General features: G+C 39.2%; 3 protein-coding genes across 3 annotated transcripts in view; 2 read left to right on the top strand and 1 right to left on the bottom strand.

The window, feature by feature from the left end:
* Positions 1 to 171: 171 nt before the first annotated feature.
* Positions 172 to 4,244, bottom strand: xaf1 (XIAP associated factor 1). Its single transcript, XM_023428367.2, has 7 exons — positions 4,101 to 4,244; positions 2,937 to 3,072; positions 2,793 to 2,849; positions 2,077 to 2,272; positions 1,914 to 1,984; positions 734 to 1,021; positions 172 to 623 (listed from the first exon to the last, which is right to left on the bottom strand). Exons 1-7 carry the CDS (start codon positions 4,136 to 4,138, stop codon positions 591 to 593), a joined length of 819 nt encoding a protein of 272 aa, XP_023284135.1. The 5' UTR covers positions 4,139 to 4,244; the 3' UTR covers positions 172 to 590.
* Positions 4,245 to 4,875: 631 nt separating this feature from the next.
* On the top strand, positions 4,876 to 14,123 carry ccdc150 (coiled-coil domain containing 150). Its single transcript, XM_023428413.2, has 14 exons — positions 4,876 to 5,588; positions 5,836 to 6,014; positions 6,703 to 6,771; positions 6,898 to 7,014; positions 7,095 to 7,224; positions 8,384 to 8,427; positions 8,567 to 8,638; positions 8,815 to 8,939; positions 10,254 to 10,431; positions 10,541 to 10,609; positions 10,737 to 10,832; positions 10,974 to 11,134; positions 11,344 to 11,437; positions 12,493 to 14,123. Exons 1-14 carry the CDS (start codon positions 5,243 to 5,245, stop codon positions 12,646 to 12,648), a joined length of 1,836 nt encoding a protein of 611 aa, XP_023284181.2. The 5' UTR covers positions 4,876 to 5,242; the 3' UTR covers positions 12,649 to 14,123.
* Positions 14,124 to 15,549: 1,426 nt separating this feature from the next.
* The window catches only part of LOC111671299 (solute carrier family 12 member 9), a 55,254-nt gene continuing 50,419 nt past the window's right edge, over positions 15,550 to 20,384 (top strand). The window contains exons 1-3 of the mRNA XM_023428399.2: positions 15,550 to 15,809; positions 19,397 to 19,531; positions 20,239 to 20,376. Coding sequence (XP_023284167.1) covers positions 15,587 to 15,809; positions 19,397 to 19,531; positions 20,239 to 20,376 — 496 coding nt within the window. The 5' untranslated portion in view covers positions 15,550 to 15,586. The remainder of the gene's footprint in view (positions 15,810 to 19,396; positions 19,532 to 20,238; positions 20,377 to 20,384) is intronic.

Raw genomic sequence — 20,384 nt, 5'->3', positions numbered from 1 at the left:
ATACAAAAAAAAAAAACCTTTGAATCATTTTCATTTAAAAAATGAAACATTTAAGAGCCTCTTTAAGAGATGTAGATGTAAACACTGTCAGTATGTGACAGGAACTTGCTTCAGCAGTATCTTGATATGTTTTTAAATATACGTGTTTGAAATGAATTGGAATGAATTGGATTTTGACATGTAAACCTTTTAATAGGTATTAATACAGACTTTAGTGATGTTTCTGACTCAAAACATTCTCTTCACTGGATTAGACAGAGGCAGGTAGCATCATGGTTTCATGGCTGTATTTGTATTTAACAGACAAGACAAGACAAAGTTATCAGGAGTATTAAGTTTGCTTAGAAACAGCGTATAGTATTATATTCTGAACCACCTTCTCTTCATGCAAGAACAAAAACATGCAAACACTAATTAAAAAACTAAAGGTCACTGAAAGTAGAAACAAAATGTAAACCCCAACACTTAAACATAAAAAAATGTAGGCCAACAGCCAAATCACTTCTCAGCAACCCACATTTTTGTCAATGACATTTTGAGCAGAAGCAGAAATCCCTGAAGCAGCAAATCTCTTCTGAGGAGTTCTGTCTTTATTTCAAGAGGATGTGAATTTGGCACTTTGCCTAAAAACAGAGAGAGAGAGAGAGAGAGAGAGAGAGAGGTGGGAAAACCTCTTATCATTGGAACTTTTCAGCAATGTTTAAACAAATCTGGAGCAACACAGGAATTTTACCTGATGCCAACGTAGTGTGAGGAGGGGCAGGGCCAGATGACAGTGGGGGCAGGTGCTGATCTGGTTTGGATCTCCTCCGTTAACCAAGGGACCACCGTTGGGTCTGTCTGACTGGGAGTTTGCCTTGTAAGCGCTGCTTAGCCGAGGAGTGGTCACCTGTCCGGAGGAATCGCTCTTGTCCTCCCTCTCTCCCTCCCACTCTCCCTCCCACTCTCCCTCCCACTCTCCCTCCTCTGAGTCAGAGCTGTCGGAGTCATTTGGCCATGTGGATACTGAGGAACATTCCAGCTGGTTTGTCGAGATACAGACAAAAGTATTACTATCACACACTAGAGACAAAAGCACAATGTCAAAGTTGAACCCCTTGCTCAATTCAATACGCTAACAGCTTTTACTGCCACAGGATGTCTTGGTCTGGTATGACCAGGAAGTTGTGGTGGCCAAAGTTAGATAATAGTAGCCAACTTTAGGAAAATATTGCTGTATAAGATGAGATGAGATCAGGTGAGATATTTTTGCAGTGGACAGTACAAAGAAAGAAAAACTGAAAATGTCAGAAAAAAATACTTAGAAAGATAAATGATAGATAATGATATAATATGTACAATTCGATATTTACAAAATAGAATACGTAATTTATCAGTAATTTATGACTCTTATCCATTTGTACTACTGTTATTATATTTGTTAGCATTTTAGCTAAATGCTAGCATTATCTCATGATTGTCATTTATAGCTTCAGTGGCTGTTACATAGTCCTGCTTTATATAAAGCAATAGCCACTAAGCATTTGGAAATTCAGGAGGACAACAAATTGTACGGGACAACAAAAGTATATAATAACACAATTTTGGAAAGTTATCAGAAATTAGATTCTTCCCAAAACTAGCTGCAATGGGTCACATCAGACATCATCATCAGCCAAATATGTATAAATCAAAAAATGTAATTGTTGATGCAGGTCATTATCTCACACAACTTCAAACAAAACATAACGGAAAGAATTTTAATTGATTGCTTTCATTATTCAGATTTGTATGAAATGTAACTCCCACTTATTATAGATTTAATAATTTAATTCAATCTAATTTAGCTTTTCCCATGGTCCACATAACCTCTGTTTAACCTGAGAACTTGTGCCCATAATGTGTTATAGAACAACTAAGAAAAAAACATATACCTCATGTTTGTTTATATCCTCAGCTGGAAATGATGCCATACATCCGCTACAGTTAACTCTAATTTGTTCTTCTGAAAGAGAATGGACATGACAAGAGTTAATCAGAGAAGATAAAAGTATAGTGGAGGTTTGAAGTTTGTGCTGAATCCTGCATCCCCCTTACTCTTATCTGGTGGAGTGTCGGTAGGCGAGCAGGTCAAGCCGTGCTCCGGCTGGTCCCTCAGTTTGACGTAGCGGTTGCAGTCCTTGCAGAGCTCGGTGCGGCTCCCGCAGACCAGACAGTGTCCGTCCAGCTCCTTCGACGGCAGCTCCAGCTCGCAAAACTGACAGGCCTGCAGACGCTCCACACACTCATCAGACTGGGAGACAAAGCAGAGCAGAGTCAGATGGATAAATAAATGTCACACACTGTATTGAACTTTTACCACAAATCTTGTGTCAAGATCTGAAGTTTCAAACTAGAAAACATCTAGATATCATAACTTTTAGTCCCTAGTGTGTCTTAAGCTCCACAAACAGTGTCCTACATTTCCCATAATGCAATCTTTCTTTACACCCTCTCTGCCTGATAAACACCGACATCTTTCAAACTCCATGCCTCCATTGTAACCCATTAAAACAAGAGTCTTTTTTTCTATGAATATTCAAAAGTTTTTACTTAAATTATCGATTAATAGTCTGTCCTTTGTTGCCACTAGTAACAGTGATGAACAGGCGTACAGGAGCTTATAACGGAGGAAAGAAATATAAAAATCACTTAAATGAGAAATAAAAATACATAATATTAAATAAATAACGTGGATTACATGAGGGATATTTCTTGTCCTGAACAATAGTGTACTTCTCCTCATGTTCAGCCTTCAGCACCACTGGACTCACCTCATGATCCATCAGGTGACGACGCTCCATCTTCTGGTTACACTTGGAGCATTTCACCTACAAACAAACAGAGCTGTGAACACACCCTTATGACACACGTAAGGGTGTGTGTGTGTGTGTGGGTGTGTGTGTGTGTGTGTGTACCTGAGTGTGCTGTTCCTCTCTGTGTTGGTTCAGTTGCTCCCTGGGAACTGATTCATCACAGTCGGGACAGAGACATAAGAAGCGACTGCAGTGCGTTTCATGCAGAGCGAAGTTGGCCTCTGCAACCTCTTTGTGGCTAAAAAAGAGTAGGAGACTGTCATGTACTATCTTTTTTACTTGGGTGAATGTTATTAAAACAAAATATAGCACCCAGTGCTATATTTTATATAATATATTTTGTTTTAATAACATTCACCCAATACCAATATATATATATGTAGATTAGTTGAAAATAAACAATCCTATATTTACACTTCTGTCTGCCCTTGTAGGAATCAATTTAAAAATGGACCAAAAAGTCACAAATAAGGTCTTAAGTAATACTGGGGGTCATAATGGAGCACTTTGTCAAATGCAGAAGACAGTGATCCTGTTTGTATTTCACAGCTTTATTTTTCCCATCACAGTCTAATAAGACCCGTATGTCCACCTTCACTTTAGCAGAAAGTTTTTTTTGCTAAACTTATAACAGGAAGTTAAATGTGTTCTATAAAAGTTGGTCTGTTGTTGGTCTATAATTTGCATTCAGCCTTTTATTTAGTATCTCTGTATTCAACAATCGAGAGAAGGGCTAGAATATTCACTATTCCATGATTCAACTTGTAATTTGGACATTGGTGACAAATGAATGTGTTCAATGCGGTTAAATCCGCCCTGTTTCAAAACCTTTCTTAGTTCAAGCTAAATCTAGGCCATCTCAAAGTGAAAGCTCCTGAGCTTTAAAGTTTTTTTTCTTATGAAAAACTCAATTAAAACGCTTTACCACTTCATATCTCCTTGTCATCAGTTATTCACTTGTACAATTTGGGGATTTCCAATATTTTCTTACAAATACAGCTTACATAATTCCCCCAGAGAGACTTTATGCCCTGGCTGCCACGTGAGCAGGTGTTTGTTGGTATAATAGTTATATTGACAAACACTGTATTCAGTGTAATGTTATGTCGAACTGTACCCCAACCTTATTATAAAACGTCCATATTGTTTTACGTCCTATTTTTTATGATAAACAACCTCAAACAACCAGACTTGTAATGTAATGTAATTTGGTGTGTACTCCTTCAAAAATAACTGAATAATAAAAATAACATGAAGTTAACTCACCATTGGCCGCAGATGCGTGTTGCCTCCTTGTTTTCCATCGATAGAAATCCTTGAATAAAGATCAACGAACAGTTGAAACCTAATCACTAGTTGGGGAGCTTGTCTTGACACTTCTCGTCTCAGTTCACCACAACAGAAAGTGAAATCAAGTTTCACCATGTTATTATGCGTATCTACCACAGGGCGTCGCAAAAGATCTCTAAATAATGATTTCTATGATTGTTTAAAGAATTCAGTTTATACGGGCTTGACCGTGAACATCACACAACAGCAAACCATACGGATATTATTATGTTGTGAAATTAGTCATTATTGAGACTTTAGTTTGCAGTGTTGTTGACTTGTATTGGGTTATACGGAGAATTGTGTTTAATATTTAGTCTTACCTCGTCTTAATAAATAATCATGGATAGCAAACCCCAAATTTCCAAACAGCTGAGACCTTTTTTTTCTTCTTAAGGATGGAAAAACACCGTGTTCATCATAATTTGAAACAAAGCTGGCGATCTTCGTCTCCAAAATAATCCTGAGTAACATGGATACCACAGCAAAATATACTTTGAATCTACTTTTACATATTTATCATAATTCCACACCCTGTGATTCTTAGCAATTGTAGTATTAGTCAACTTTTGTTGCCTATTCTCGAGGGTTACGTAGTTTCCGATAGTTCCTGAATGCAGCAGAGAAAATGTTTGGAAGTGAAGCACCAAGACGCGTCGCTATGGAGACAGATGCCGGAAGTAGCGGCGGTTATGGTGAGAAAAGCTGAGCCAGTACTGTTTTGACTTTGAGAAAGCGACTATTTCTGAGATTTAAATGGTAATATCGAAGTTTTACTTAGTTTTTTTTAAAACTTTATTTGTTGTTCTTGCAACTTGAAATATCCTGTCACTGTAATTTGTTTGCGCGTTTTGCAGTTCGTTCATTGTAAAATATGGTGCCAGAAAGTAGTAGCGACTGTAGCTCGTGTCTGACTTCAATAAGAAGACATTTACAATGTCCTTAAACCTTTATGGGTTACAGCAGTAAACCTAACAGTAGATAAAGTGAACTTCCAGCTTTTGAAACTTCAAAAATGTACTTGGAGTGAAGCGACATTGGCAGAAACACGTGCCTGCACCCAATCCCCTTGTGTGGGAATGTCCCACTCAGCCACCCTGCTCCACAGTGCTGGGGCCACAGACCCAGAGACTCTGGCCCTTCTGCACCGGCGCCTGCTGTTGGCTGAGAAGGAGGCTGAAGGTATAATCCGAGACATGGGTACATTGGGAGTATCCAGGGACGAAATCTCGGGCTCTGCAGAGACAATGGCTGCCACACAAAGTCCCCTGATGATGCAGTGGGCCCTGGGAGATGAGGGCCTGCGGTGGCGGCAGCGTGACTCTCTAGTGAGCCGTATGTGTCGCATGGAAAGTCTGTTACAGACCCTCAAACTCACCATCTTCCGTCTGGAGACTGACAGAGAACTGGAACTCTCTCACGCAGGTAATGGCTTTTCTGTAACTAACTGACAAAAGGAAAAACATTAGTGATTTCAGTCAGTGTATTGGTATGTTGCAGTTGCAGCTACTATCAGGGTTCAGCGAAGCAGTGGTATCCAAACAACAACATAGACTACTACTGGGAGCTATTGAAACATAACACAGTTCACAGCTGCAAAACTATAATTATAGATATAAGGAAGAGATATAAATATAAAAAATGTGTTGAAAACAGCTATTTCCTGTTGCAGCTCATCTGAAGAATCAGCTGGCAGCGCTGCAGCAGGAGAGTGAGGAGGAGCAGCAGGCCTGCAGGAGGGAGGTGATGAAGCTCAGGGACCAACTTCAGCAGGCTTACCAGGAGAGAGATGAGGCTCACACAGAGGTACAGAGGTTGTGGGAGACAGTGGAGGCAGCTACAGTTACCAAGGTAACACTATATATGATATTTTTTTGAGTTAGAGTTATGGTGACATTTTATTCACCATTTTCAGTATAGATTCAGAGAAGCATCATCACCACTGGATGGGATAATGTTTTTGACAGTTACCACTGTTTTCACTTCCAAATGAATGATTTAGATAACTTATGTAAACTCTGTCCCTGTGACTTTATAATGATCCGAGTGTGTATAATGTCGATTTCTGCCTTTCAAAAGAAACTTTCTGGAACAACCACATTTTGGACAGCCTCTCCATTGTTTTGCACAGTGATCATTGATGTGTCATAGTGCTGTGGACAATGTTTCAGTGACAATGAAAAAACAGATTTGTACATTTTAAACTATTCCATTTTGTATTTAACCAAAATTATAAGATACATATTTATGTATTCAGTATTTTTCCATTATGTGTTTCTGAGGCACGAAGCAAGAATGAACACAATAAAAATAAGAAAAATAATTTGACTACAGTCACGTGTTGTTTGACATTTTGATACTTTGGATGATTGATTATTTGGCTGATTTCATCAGCAGCTTATTTTTGTTTTCTTGCCATTTTCTCTTCAGTAGAATATTTTCTGAGCTTTTCTGAAATTGGTAAAAAAAAACAAAAATGTGCTGTAGGTGAAATGAGCACTGTATGGGCTGTAAATATTACATTTGTTTTTCCCTCCAGATGGACGTGGCTGTGGCTGCTGAGGAGCTGAAGACGGTCAAAGTAGAGATGAGTCAGAAAATTAAGGAGGTGTGTGGCTAATTCCCTTAATTTTTTAGCCCTTTTATACCCTGTCATCTTTTGTCAAACATTTATTGCGTTACCCTTGACCCACTGAAAATGAGCAAATTAATTCCAAAACTTTCTAATGGTCAGATGAAAGGGCAGTTGAGGCAGGAGTCTGCCCGCTCCGCTGAAGCTATGAACTCTCACAGCGAGCTCCTCCAGCGGGTTGAGGAGATGGAGAGAGTGGTGGAGATGAAGAGGAGACAGGTACACTGTAAGACAGCTCACAGAGTGATGAGAGGGATGAGCAACACCAGCTAATATGCTGTTTGATTTTGACCTCCCAGGGTCTGCTGCTGCAGTCCGTGTGCCAGGTCTTGTCTGTGAAGGTTCAGACCAGTCGGCAGCAACTGGAGGAAGAAAAAGACAGAGGCAGACACTTGGAGGCGCGCTGTCAGCAGCTCAGAGAACAGACAGGTTAGCTGTGGCTGTGCTACAACCATCACACAATGCTGTTCTAAGGCTTTTCAGGAAAAACATAGACGTACATCATACAAATTTCAGTATATTTCACTAGCTGTATGTCAAGTTTCGAGTTATTTTGGTCACCTACAAGATATTGATGTGGTCAGATCCTCACTCAGGAGCCTGGTAGTTGTTCTAGGCTGCGAAAGACACGTTTTCATGTAGTAAGTCACCCCATCAGCCTGAACTACAAAGTGGGCTAAGGTTATAAGTAAAAAATTGTGAAAAATGCCTATCACAGTTTCTCAGAACCCAAGGTGACATCTTAAAAGTTGCTTGTTTTATCTGAGCAACAGCAAAAAAAAACCCCAAATTTACAATGAAATAAGACAGAAAGTGAAAAGCAGAGAACTCTCACACTTTAGAATCTGAAACTAAAGAATATTTGGCTTTTTTGCTTAATAAGTTGTCATGTTATAGTTTTTTTCAAATCCAAACCACTGGAACACTTACAGAAAATATGGCTGCTGTTTGGGCCCAACAACAGAGCAGTTTCCTGATGCTGACTTCAGAAGAAACAAAGTGTAAAAGTTAAATGTCGACTTAAGGAGTAGTTTGACATTTTGGGAAATCCACTCACTGGATTTCTTGTTGAGAGTTTGATGAGATTCTCTTAGCTCTGCATTATATATAAAGCTACAGCTAGCAGCTGGTTAGCTTAGCATAGCACAAAGACTGAAACATTCACCCTGACTGGGTCCAGCACATAACATTTAAAACCACCACAATACAGTTTAAACAAATTATATATAACTTGTTAATTGGTGCAATTTAGAGGTGCTGGCGGGAGGATTTTTATAATTTACAGACAGAGCCGTGGTAGCTACTCCTTCCTGCTAACTCCTGGCCATAGCTTCGTATTTAACAGACAATTATTAGACAATTTCTCAAGAGGTGGAACTGTTCCTCTGTCCCTTCAAGCCTGCTGCATGTTGTACTGTATCTCAAGGAAAGGCTGGAATTTGTGTCACTTATTTATCTGCTTTTTTATATTACACCATTTCTAGCTACAGTCAGGTATTACAGAAATCTGATTTATATATTATCTGTTTTCCAGTGCGACACATTATGTTAAGATGTTGAACTACATTTTTCTGTTTGATTTTCACAGTTATAAAGGATTCCCTTGTGTTTGAGCTGAAAGTTGAACTGGAAGTAAGTACAGAGAACGAAAGATCAGAGAATGGAAATACCATTTGTAAATGTCTCATCTCATAAAATGTGTGATCAGTAGTGCACATGATGTTATTCTTGTTGGTGTTGAATACATGTGAGTGTTTGTCTGGCTCTGCAGAGGCAGCAGACAGAAAACAGCAAACTGCTGAAAGAGGGCAGAAAGATGAAAGCTGCTGCTGATAGAGTCCAGGTCAGGTCGCACGAATATTTCCTCATCTCTTTGTTGATGCCATTCATCCAGTTGAGCCATTTTCCAAGGAGCACTTATATATACATGTATATATACAGTATAAATGTAGTCAGTGCTCTCAGCTCTATGTGTTCACTCAGACAGCGTGACTCTTTGCTTCACTCTGTGTCTTTCAGGCAGAGAGGAACCGTGTTGTCAAGCAACTGCAAGAGCAAGACCGGCTGCTGAAGGCAGCTACATGCAACACTGAGACTGAGCTGCAGGTGGCGCTGACAGACAAAGTTAACCTGCGGAAGGAGCTGTGAGTCTCACCTTCGTTTCTTAACTTACCTCCTCACTTTTATAGTAAGTATCAATCAGCAAGTGTAGAAAGTCACAACATTGTGAGTCACATAACAATGACATCACTAGAGTTCTACTGTAGAAAACAATGACATCAGTAGAGTTTGACTGTAACTCACAATGACATCACTACAGTTCTGTTGTAACTCACAGTGACATCACTAGAGTTCTATTATATCTCTCAATGACATCACTAGAGTTCTACTGTAGAGAACAATGACATCACTAGAGTTCTACTGTAGAAACAATGACATCACTAGAGTTCTACTGTAACTCACAATGACATCACTAGAGTTCTACTGTAGAGAACAATGACATCACTAGCGTTCTACTGTAACTCACAATGACATCACTACAGTTCTGTTGTAACTCACAGTGACATCACTGGAGTTCTATTATATCTCTCAATGACATCACTAGAGTTCTACTGTAGAGAACAATGACATCACTAGAGTTCTACTGTAGAGAACAATGACATCACTAGAGTTCTACTGTAACTCACAATGACATCACTACAGTTCTGTTGTAACTCACAATGACATCACTAGAGTTCTGTTGTAGCTCTCAGTGACATCAGCAGTGTTCTACTGTAGGTAATTCATATTAGTCGAGTTTTACTCTTAACTGTAGCTCACTGTGACATCACTGGATTTCTACTTTAGCCCCAAATTATTTCCAGATGCAGGACAAATACTCCATACGAACGGTTAAGATTCGCAGACATTCGATTTCTAAGATGACCTCTCAGACAGATGGATCAGCAGCAAATTGAGCAATAATCAGCTGCATCTGTTTCCCATCTCTGAGTTCACTGTCTCATAAGGGAGGAGTACATGTTAGTGGGCGAGGAGGAAATATTAACATTTGAGAACAGTGAGGTTAGACAGATATATTGGTTTATAATGTCTCAGACTGATATTTGATAGTTGTCCTTTATTAAAAATCAGATTCAGTCTCTGTCAGCCATCATCTGATATGATGGAGGATTTTTCAGGTTTTGACTCTTCCTCAGTGTCATCATTTAATGAAATCTGTCTCACTGTGCTGCAGACCCAGCCACCTACAATAATAGTCTGAAGTCTGGGATTCAGTATTATCCAACGGTGTATATGCTACTTCAGAGACTGTCTTTTTAAAAGGAAGTTGCAGGAAAACACTGATGCTAGTGATGCAATTAGAACTTTTGGACCTGAAGTGGTCATGAAATATAAGAAAAATGTTTTTGGAAACAACTTTTTAGCCATAAAAAAATATATATATATCTTTTCTTCAGAGGGAAGATTAAAGGCGAACATGCTCGTCTCCTGCAGAGCTCCTCCACTGCACAACAAACAGCGGCCACTCAGAAGGAGCTACTTGAGCGAACCATTGAGAAGCTGCAGGGGGAGCTGAGCATGGCCCAGAAAGAGGAGGAGGCCATGAGGAAAGACCTGGAGGCTTCAAAAAATGAGGTATATTCAACAAATGCTGCAGTGTTTTTGCACGATGGGTAGTGTTGCACCAAGACGTAAAACAATTCCTCTTTTGTGGCTCCCTGTTCCTTCTTTTCTCGGCCACCAGTTGTGTCTTGTTGTTACGAAGTTGGAGGGTGAGAAAAGCAGCCTGGAGACCCAGCTGAGCGAAGCCAAGGTAAAATTGGCTAGAGTCACATCCCACCTGATGAAGGATAGCAAGAATATGTACTTTACTCATTCAGTGGTTGGTCATAGTACTGCTTTCTTTTCATGTTGGTGGCCTGTGAACCTGTGACTGGCAGCGAGAGGTGGGATCTCTGAGCTCAGCCTTACAGAGTCAGCAGGATGAGAACAGCACACTCATGGGAAAATTGGGAAATTTACATGGGAAATTTAAGGTACAACAATTGAATTGAATTTGAATTGAAATGATTAAACTGCTGTTTACCTTTTTTAAAAAAAATGTTTTAATCCACCCCAGATATATGAATAAACTTGTCTTCACAGTGATCCGTAATATCACCTGTGTTGTGCTGTAGATGAGTGATCTGGAGGTCTTGCAGGGTGTCTCTCGTCCTGCAGGGGTTGTGGTCAGTCAAACCCTTGAAAGCGCCCTGGCGTCCCACACCAGACTCCACCTCCACAGCCAGAGCCTGCATCAGGAGCTCAGGGGGCGAGAGCAGGTCACTCTCAAGCACAGGTCAGAACTGCATCAGATCACGAACACGACATGTGACAGCTGTGAATACTGTCAAGTCAGTGACACGTCTAAACTGTTGATGTGACGTATTTGTAACTGTAATTACACTCTTTCTGCACTTTATATGTATGTATAATGAGAGTTTAATTTATTTGGATGATGTTAAGTTGTGTAACTGGTGATGTCACTGTTGCTTCCCTCTGTGTCAGGCTGCAAGCTCAGAGTGAAATCAGGAAACACCAAGTGGAGGTGGAGAAACTCCAACGACTCCTGACATCTACTCACTCTGAGAACAACAGAGCTGTAAGAAATCACACTATTTCTACTTATACAGGCTTTTTATATTGTGTGTAATGTTATTTTAAAACTTTGGAGCCGTATTCTTCTTACTGTTGAAGCTATTAAGAAATTTACACACATAATGTACAGTATGTGTTGGAATTAAGTTACTGTATGTCAAACATGCATTTTGCTTTTATTCATGTCATCAAGAAATTGAAATATTCCCTTCCCTCACCCCTTTACAAGGTGACTTTATATAAATTTCTCCTTTGAAATTCTGCACTGGAGTCAGAAATAAACTCTATTTGGTAATGGAGATAAATAACAACTCTTCAGGCTACAAATTGATTTAAAAAAATTGGCAAATGTGAAAAAGGAGTCAGAACAAGTTAAGTGTGAGACACAGTTGGTGTATCTGTGCAATTAGCCAATACTGAATCAGTGGAAAATAGAAAGTAATTTATTAAATGATTTTTTGTGTCCAAAGGTTTGAGGATATTCAAAATGAATCAACTTGTTTGAAAATGTGGGAAATATGCTTTTTTTTTTTTTTTTTTAATAATAAAGATGCTGCTAAATAGACAGACCCAGGCTAACTGTTTGCTCCTGTTAACAGTGTTAGTGCTAACTTAAGCTAACAAGTTGCTGGTTGTAGCTAACACTCAAAACAAGAAAGTGAAAATGTGTATTTGCCAAAATGTTGAACTGTTCCTACAGAACAGGTTCTTCATTATCACCTAATGCTGAGAGGCCCTCAACAAAATCTATTTTTAAGTTCATATGATTTCAGTTGATATTTTGTTTACTTGGTTTTTATTCCCAAATCAATTCCTAATTAATTAGATTACAACAACCTTGTGGGCGTGTTGTAATGTAGCCTCTATCGTGACCATTTTTCCAGGTTCTAGAAAAATGGAATATAATTGCCATGTATGTGTTTCCTGTGGGAACTCACAGGGTATGTACATACACAATGTACAGAGAGAAGTGTGTGTGTGTGTGTGTGTGTGTGTGTGTGTGTGTGTGTGTGTGTGTGTGTGTGTGTGTGTGTGTGTGTGTGTGTCTGAACCCTCCAGCTGGAGTCCTTTCAGAAGGCCTTGGATATGGTCACTGTTGACAACAGAAGGCTGGCCCAGAGGCTGAAGCAGGCTGTGGTGATCAACAGAAGTTTACACTGCAAACTGGAGCAGGGCAGAGACCAGTGCCAGGCCACCATCACACCAAGGGCATAGATTTGCTCTCAGCATTGGTAGGGGTGCAAAAACCCGGCCATCCCTCCCAAACAAAGACATTGGCTTTTTAATGCCATCAACCAAACGGTTTATTTATTAACATCTGAATTTACAATGCCGTATGCAAATGTAGTATATGTACATATGTTGAATTTCCATATATGAAATATATGTTAGTTAGTTAGCTGTTGTCATTTTTTTTACATGTTTAAGGTGAATTAGTACCGTTAATGTTGCTGGGAAGGGTCGAAAATGTCTCCTTGGGGGAGGATTGTGCGCTGTGTGCACACCATTGTGTAATGCCCTGTTTGACCAGCGGGTGTCTATGGACTATGTGTTAGTTAAAAGCAACAGAACATTGTTTATAGACAAAACATGTTAGTGTGACAGGGTGGTAAATCAAAATGAGGGACACACACAAATCATTACATTTTTACAAAAAAGTATGTTTTTATTCAAAAAATATCTTATGTAAATAGGGACACAGATATAATCCTGACAATAATAAAGATTTGATAAAAAACAACATTTAATGGTGATATTTTAGATACAAATGTTGTTTAATACGGACGTGAAAATTGCCATGTTCTAAGGAAAAATGGCTAAAGTCTTTATAAATAGTATTTTCTCATTTAATATCATGGCAAGAGTACTTGACTTAATAATTTTAAGATTTGGAAACACATTTTTGCACATTTTTGTGCTTTATGCATCTCATCAAATCTTGCAGACCCAAATGGCTCCCGTTTCATAAAATGACTCAGCTATCGTCTATATGGGGATATAGTGGTATAGCATTATTGCAGATCAACTTCTGAGAACTTCTCTGTGTTTGTGGGGACGAATTGTTTGAAACCATCAGTGTGAGGTTATTGTGGCCAGTTGTGACAGCTTCAAAAGGCTTTTTGAGGGACACCTGCAGTGACTGAGGTCAGTGTCAGGATAAGTCTCTACGACATGAATGAAACTGAAGGTAACGTCCTTTGTGCAGATTGAAATGAGAGGAGTGAAGTTCACGCACCAAGCAGCAGGAACATTCAAAAATTCTCCAGGAATTTTCTAGTTCTGTTTATTATTCTCTGTCCTCAGTGTTCACAGATTCAGTTTCTTGGCTTTTACTTCTTTTCTACTGTTGTTGATAGATGATAGTAACAACATTTGAAGAGCAGAATGTGTTCGGCTCTAGCACAGTCACCACCTTCACAGATGAAAGTATCGACCAGTTTAACATGAAAACGGTGTTCAGTAGGAAACAGATGGAACTGACCCACCAGAACTGCAACCTGGAGCAAAACCAGACTTCATAGATGTGATGCTGTGACCTCAGAGATGTACAGTATGTATTCACCTCACACACAAGTTCAGATTGTGAAGCAGTTGTCAGTGTAGTACAGCTGATGTACATTCGTTTTATTCATAACTTAATTGTTGTCATCAAAAAGGTGTTTAATAAATAAACCTGTGATTAAATTGTACGGAGTATGTTTTTTTTTTCATAATTACAAGTTTGGTAGGCAGTTTGCTACTTGATGAACTATGCAACCTGGTTAATTATAAAATGTTTGTTTATTTCTCTGAATATTATTATATTCTCATTTATATATTGTAACTATGGGTAACTAAGGCTTAAAAACGTAAAAAAATACAGTAAGGCATAAAACGTCGAAAAAACTTCATAGTATAGTGAAGCATAAAACGTCGTAGTATACTAAGGTATAAAGGGGTCAAAGTATATTAAGGAATAAAACAAAAAAACGTCTTAGTATAGTAAGGCATAAAAACGTCATAAAATATGATAGTATTTCAAGGCATAAAATTGTCATAAATCCTCCTAGTATTGTAAGGCATAAAAACCTTATAGTATAGTAAGGCATTAAATGACAGTCAGTCAGGTGTGAGTGATTATATTTCTACAAATAAAAGTGCACATACGGGTCAAATTCTATGATATGATCTTGAACAAACAACTATGTACAATTCTAAATCAAAAATCAGTACATGAATACATTCTCACTTTAAACAAATATGGGAGAACAAACCAAGGACTCTATAATAATTCCTGTGTTCATTGAAAATGTATTCCTGATCAGTTTTGGTCTAGCATTTAAACACCGATAACAGTTATGAATTGTGTTCATTTTTTTTTTTTTAGACAGTTTGTTTATTTATTTAGTTTAGCTCTCCTTAAATTGACCGCTGCAGCCGGCATGTTTGTTCAAAACGTGCAACCTTTACTTTGAAGACGAGCTGTTTCTATTTCCGGCTCTCGAGTCCCTTGTTGAGCTCACAAACGTAAACATACAAACGTAAACATACATTTTCACTCAGCATAAGCAAGACAATGAAATTAGGCAATACCCATTAAACTGACATTTTTCATTATACAGCGTGAACAACTGCGGAAGAATGATACTTCATGCACGGACCTTGTCAGTAGCTTTTATACTGATAGTCACAACCGGAAGTTCTAATTGTGATTGCGGCGACTTAACGTTCGTAAATCACATGATATTCTATTCAATAGTTTACGAGGAAATTATCCAGAGCCACAGTGGCTAGATATGGGCAGCTCGTGTGGACTTGTAACTGGCATTTTAATACTATGTAAAGGGACTGCTTATTTTAATATGTAAGTTTACTACGTCGGTTTTATTTTAAGGTATTTTACTAATAACAAAAGCACTTTCCCGGTTAGCTATGTAGCTAGGTGATTGACTTTTTACCAGTCGGTTTCTGGGAGGCGTCGCTGATAAACCTTAACTAACGTCCGAGGGAAAGAAAAACGTTGGACGCAATTTTTTAACGTGTCGGACATATTCGTTGAAACAGTTAGTCCGATTTCTGGCCCACATCTGCGGTGACAGCTCGCAGGGAAATTACTAAGAGCACTTTATGAAGTTGTGAAGCTTGTGAAGCTTGTCCAGAGGCAGGATTCACTATGACAGAGCGGACCCCGCTTCTCCACTATCGCCTCTCCACCAGCGTCAATGAATCCGAGCAGCGGTCACCTCCGGCCGGGCAGGTCCCGGAGCGGCACCCGGGCAGCCCCAGGCAGAGGTCTACCCACCAGCGGCAACAACCGAAGAAACTCTCCACCTTCTTCGGTGTCGTGATCCCTACTTTGCTGTCAATGTTCAGCGTTGTGGTCTTTCTCAGAATAGGTGAGTAAAGGTGATGCCCACGTAAATCAGTGCATACTGTGTTGTGATTGCTCAACAGCGGAGGCGCGCCAAACTCTATTAGCAATTATAAGATTTTACGTTGTTTACGTCTCCTTGCGTTTCAGTAAAGGTTTACAACATAACTGGTAGGAACCTTTTCGCCTTTTAGGAGCCACAGGTGAATTCGGCATGCACGCCATTCATCAAATGCATCATGTTTAAGTATCATAAACTTTGTTCATCTATCTGAATAAGCATGCAGGCCACTAATGAGGCGTGTAAACTACTTGAAAGTTAATAGTAAGAAAACTGTGCTTGATAATATTTGCACTGGTGTAATGAATCAATTATAAGCTTTTGTCCCTTTATAATTTTTTACAATGCTGTACTGTTCATTTAAAGGTCACGTAGACTGAGAAGCAAATGAATTACAGAAGAGGTTTTTTAAGTTTTGAGGAAGTCATATCAGGTTTCATAGACACATCTGCCCTCAAAACCCCCTGTTTATGCTCTGTGCATCTGTCATGATAACCTGTGGTAGGAATGTGAGAGTAAGTCTGGATAGACGGAAACTATTTGTGCATTGCTTGATTAGAATAAATCACCAATGAAATTTTGCATCAGGCTGTTTTATGTCACTAAATTTAGCAGTAAATTTAATTCAGTGAGAAAATCACTAGCTTTCTACATTAAATCAATCAAAAATCCCACACAGTCAACTGCTAGGCGGCTGAATATTCTCTGTCATAAGGAGAGCTTTTCCTCCGTATTTACATTTACTAGGTAAAAATGAAATATTTGATAAGACTGTTCTTTACGCACAGCCTACCTCCCCTTGCAAAACTGTTCTAACACCTGCAGAAGTTTGATTACAGCAAAAAGGGATGAGCTTAAGATGCACAGGATTTTAATATTTAAGGGATACAAAATAGAGTATGTGTAACATTGTCCTCAAAGTGTTATTATCTGTTGGGAAGTTAACTGGTTAACTTACCGGTCTCTACAGGTCAAATCTTTCTCATTGTTGTGGGCACTGCAGAAGTATTCTTTTCATTTCGTGTAATATTGCATAAGTTTAAGGTTAAAAAAGCTGAAATGAGTAATTTTGGGCAATGTGAAGTGGGTTAAAGTTCTGTTTTCCTATGAAAAACCGCTATTGTGAAGCAAGAAATCATAGGGTCATGCAAACCAAGCTTTTACGTTCCCACTGTCTCAGCAGAAAGAAAGAGACCAGACTTGAGTTCATCCTCTCTTGTCTGTTATCTCAGTTGCAAGTATTTGGGTGTTTGTGTGCTTGTATGTGTTTTTTTTTTTGTGTCCCTTTTGTACCTCAAAGTTGTTTTCTAACTCACTCTCTCTCTCACATTCCCCCCCTGCTCCCCCTCAGTCTCGTGAGATGTCAGCTGCTGTGCAGTGAACACACAAAGTGCACAGACAGACACACACACACACACACATGCACAGACTCACATGGACACACATAGTAGCTGTCTGTGTGGAACTTTCGACTGCTATTCTCAGTCTGTAGCATGTTAAGTCTGTTCAGGAAATAACAGCGGTGTCATTGTGGATGTGAAACTAAACTTGTAAATTTACCAGCCTCGAAAACCTCAACATATGTGAGCATGAAGAGACTAAACTGCCATCATACGCTTATTATCATAACCTAATGTATCCTAATAAATCAAAGTATATTTTTTATGATATTTAAAATAAAAACATTACCTTCTTAAAAATGTGCTTAAAATCGCCATTAATGCTAAAACAAAGAAAACCCTTATTAAAAACCTTTTTAACATTTATTAACTGTGCTTGCTGCCTTCTTCATAACCTGGTACTTTGTGCCATGAGATTTAGGGTCCAGTGCTTTGTGATCATGTGACATCCAAAGCAGCACCGAGGATAAAGGCAGATCATGGAAACATGCCGTTAGTCGCAGTCATTGATTTTATATAAATATATACAGTCAAAGGTCACAGTCGTTGAAAGAAGAAAGTGATCATGATGTTGTAAATGCGTGTCTAACATGGTGTGTAGTGACACTGACATATCCTCATACACTTTGATTAGATGCACATGACTTTGCTCATGAAGTTGTGAGATTTAAGTTATTTTAATCACTCGTTTCAAATATCTGAAATACTTTTTCTTTTCTTTTTTTTTTCTTTTTTTTTTGCAAAATGTGTGTTTGCAGATATCGTTTTAAGAACAAGTATCATCTTTTTTGGAGGACTTAGGGGTCAATAAAATCCTGCTTTTAAATAAGGACAACAACCTTGTCTCCCCTAAGTTCCCTCCTTCAAGCACTTGACCAGCCAGTCGTGGGCCTCAACCCAGCTGAGCGCAATTTATTTATATTTTATCAGGCTGCGTGTAGTTCCTCATTTCTTTTGTGCATCAGCAGCACACTCAAAAATTTGCCATATTCAATTCATATTCATGTTCACCTTTCTAGTTTGAACACACTGCACACTAAACATCTGCTTAGAGTCAGAATGTAGTATGGATTTGGGATACGGCGATTGGCTGTGAACAGAATCACTCCCTTTTTACTGTAAAGTGCGATATACTGTGCTTATTACCTGTCCACCATTTTATTTGAATGTCCAAATTTTGAACATGAATTTTATTCACATAGCTGTCCTTAACAATGGGACAGGAAATGTAGCATCACATTTTATAGATGCAAAACTTAACTGTTGTGCCACTCTACGCCTGTGTGTGTGTGTGTGTGTGTGTGTGTGTGTGTGTGTGTGTGTGTGTACATATAAACAGACATATGATAAATTAAAAGAAAAACCAACTGGAGGGACGAACACCATTCTTCCAAAACATATTCTCTCATGTGATGTTTTGATGATGGTGGTGGAGAGCGCTGTCTAACACGTCGCTCCAAAATCTCCCGCAGGTGTTCCACTGGGTTGAGATCAGGTGACTGTGAAGTTCGTAGCATCTGATTTGCATCATTTTCATACTCATCACACCATTCAGTGACCCCTGAGGACCCGTGGATGGGGGCTCTGTCCTCCTGTTTCTCCACTAAGTTTTCAGTTTTTCCTTTAGTTTGTCTCCCTGATTCTTTTATTTCTTCCTTTCTCTCATTTTTCTCATTGATGAAATAGTTCCTGATTTTTACTGTTTATTTAGGGAACTATCTGTTTCCTGGTACAGATCCTCAGACGTCAACATTACAGTAAAGACATGAAAGAGAAACTGGAAACATTTCCATCTTGTGATTCCAGTTTCTCTTTTAGCAACGAGTGTGTGTTGTCATGTGTCATTTTGTGCACTCTCAGGGAATTTCCAGAAATATTTTCACTATTAAATTGTTATTATTATATTTTTATCACATCAACTACAAGCACAGTGCATCCAATATGTATTTATGTCTGTGGTTCAAATCAAAGAGTTGATGTGCTGATGATTATTGGCTGTATTAATGTGATTCACATGCTACACCCCCCGTACTGTGTGTAGGCTCTAACCTCTCTGATGTTAGTGCAAGGCCAGGAGTCCTGTGTCCAGTCAGCTGATCATCAGTGTTTTGTGTGTGTGTGTGTGTGTGTGTGTGTGTTCTCTCTTTCTAGGATTTGTGGTTGGCCAGTCTGGACTGTACCAAGCTATTGCCATGTTCCTGGTGGCCTACTTCATCATCTGTATGACCGTGCTGTCAGTCTGTGCTATCTCCACCAATGGAGCCCTGGACGCCGGCGGAGCCTATTGTATCCTCATATCGTCAACACACACAGCGTCACATGACAGTTAGCGCAGTATCAGTAACATCGTCGGTGGTCAAGATGTCGACAGAATGCACACACTCCTCCTCGCTGCACTAAACAGACAGTGTCTTTGTTTCACTCAGGCATCGTCTGTGACACTGAACGGAGCTGGATTTGTTTAGTGATTGCACTAGAAGACGCTGTTCAGCACTTGTGATTGAGATTAATGCCAATGTGCTTCCATGCCAGCAGTTTGGTAAATGACTCCAATCAGTGCTGTTTATCAGATGATATATATGCATCATATAATCTGATATTTATATCCATGGATCATCCTCAGTAACCGGGCAGTTTACTGTCACTTTTCATTGGCCCGTTTGTCATAATATTTTGATAAGGGCATTGGAATGAAGTTGTATCTACACACATTATTATCATGCTTGGGAGGACTTTGCTTTGACTGTATTCAAACCTTCCAACCATGATTATATTCTTTATGCTTCTTGTAATCCCTAACCTAAACCTATGTCTAATATTTACCCTCTGTGAAAGAGAAATCCAATGAAATTAAATACCCCGTTTTCACTGATGTTAAGGTCTTAAACTCTAATGGTTTTCTATGGGATTAGAAATACAAAAACACACACACACACACACACACATACACACAGGCCTGTTTTGTCAGAGTACTTTACCTTAACGTCACTCAGACATGATCAGCCGAGCGCTGGGTCCGGAGTTTGGTGGCAGCATCGGCATCATGTTCTTCCTGGCTAATGTGTGTGGCAGCGCTCTGTATGTGCTGGGTCTGGTGGAGGCCATCGTGGGCACCTTCGGCGTGCCAGAGGGTGAGTTT

The sequence above is a fragment of the Seriola lalandi genome, unplaced genomic scaffold (genome assembly GCF_002814215.2).
Source record: "Seriola lalandi dorsalis isolate HSWRI2012SDOR001 ecotype SW California unplaced genomic scaffold, Sedor1 jcf7180002054874, whole genome shotgun sequence".
In the NCBI taxonomy this organism is placed as follows: domain Eukaryota; kingdom Metazoa; phylum Chordata; class Actinopteri; order Carangiformes; family Carangidae; genus Seriola; species Seriola lalandi.
This window is presented reverse-complemented; position numbering and strand designations above follow the sequence as displayed.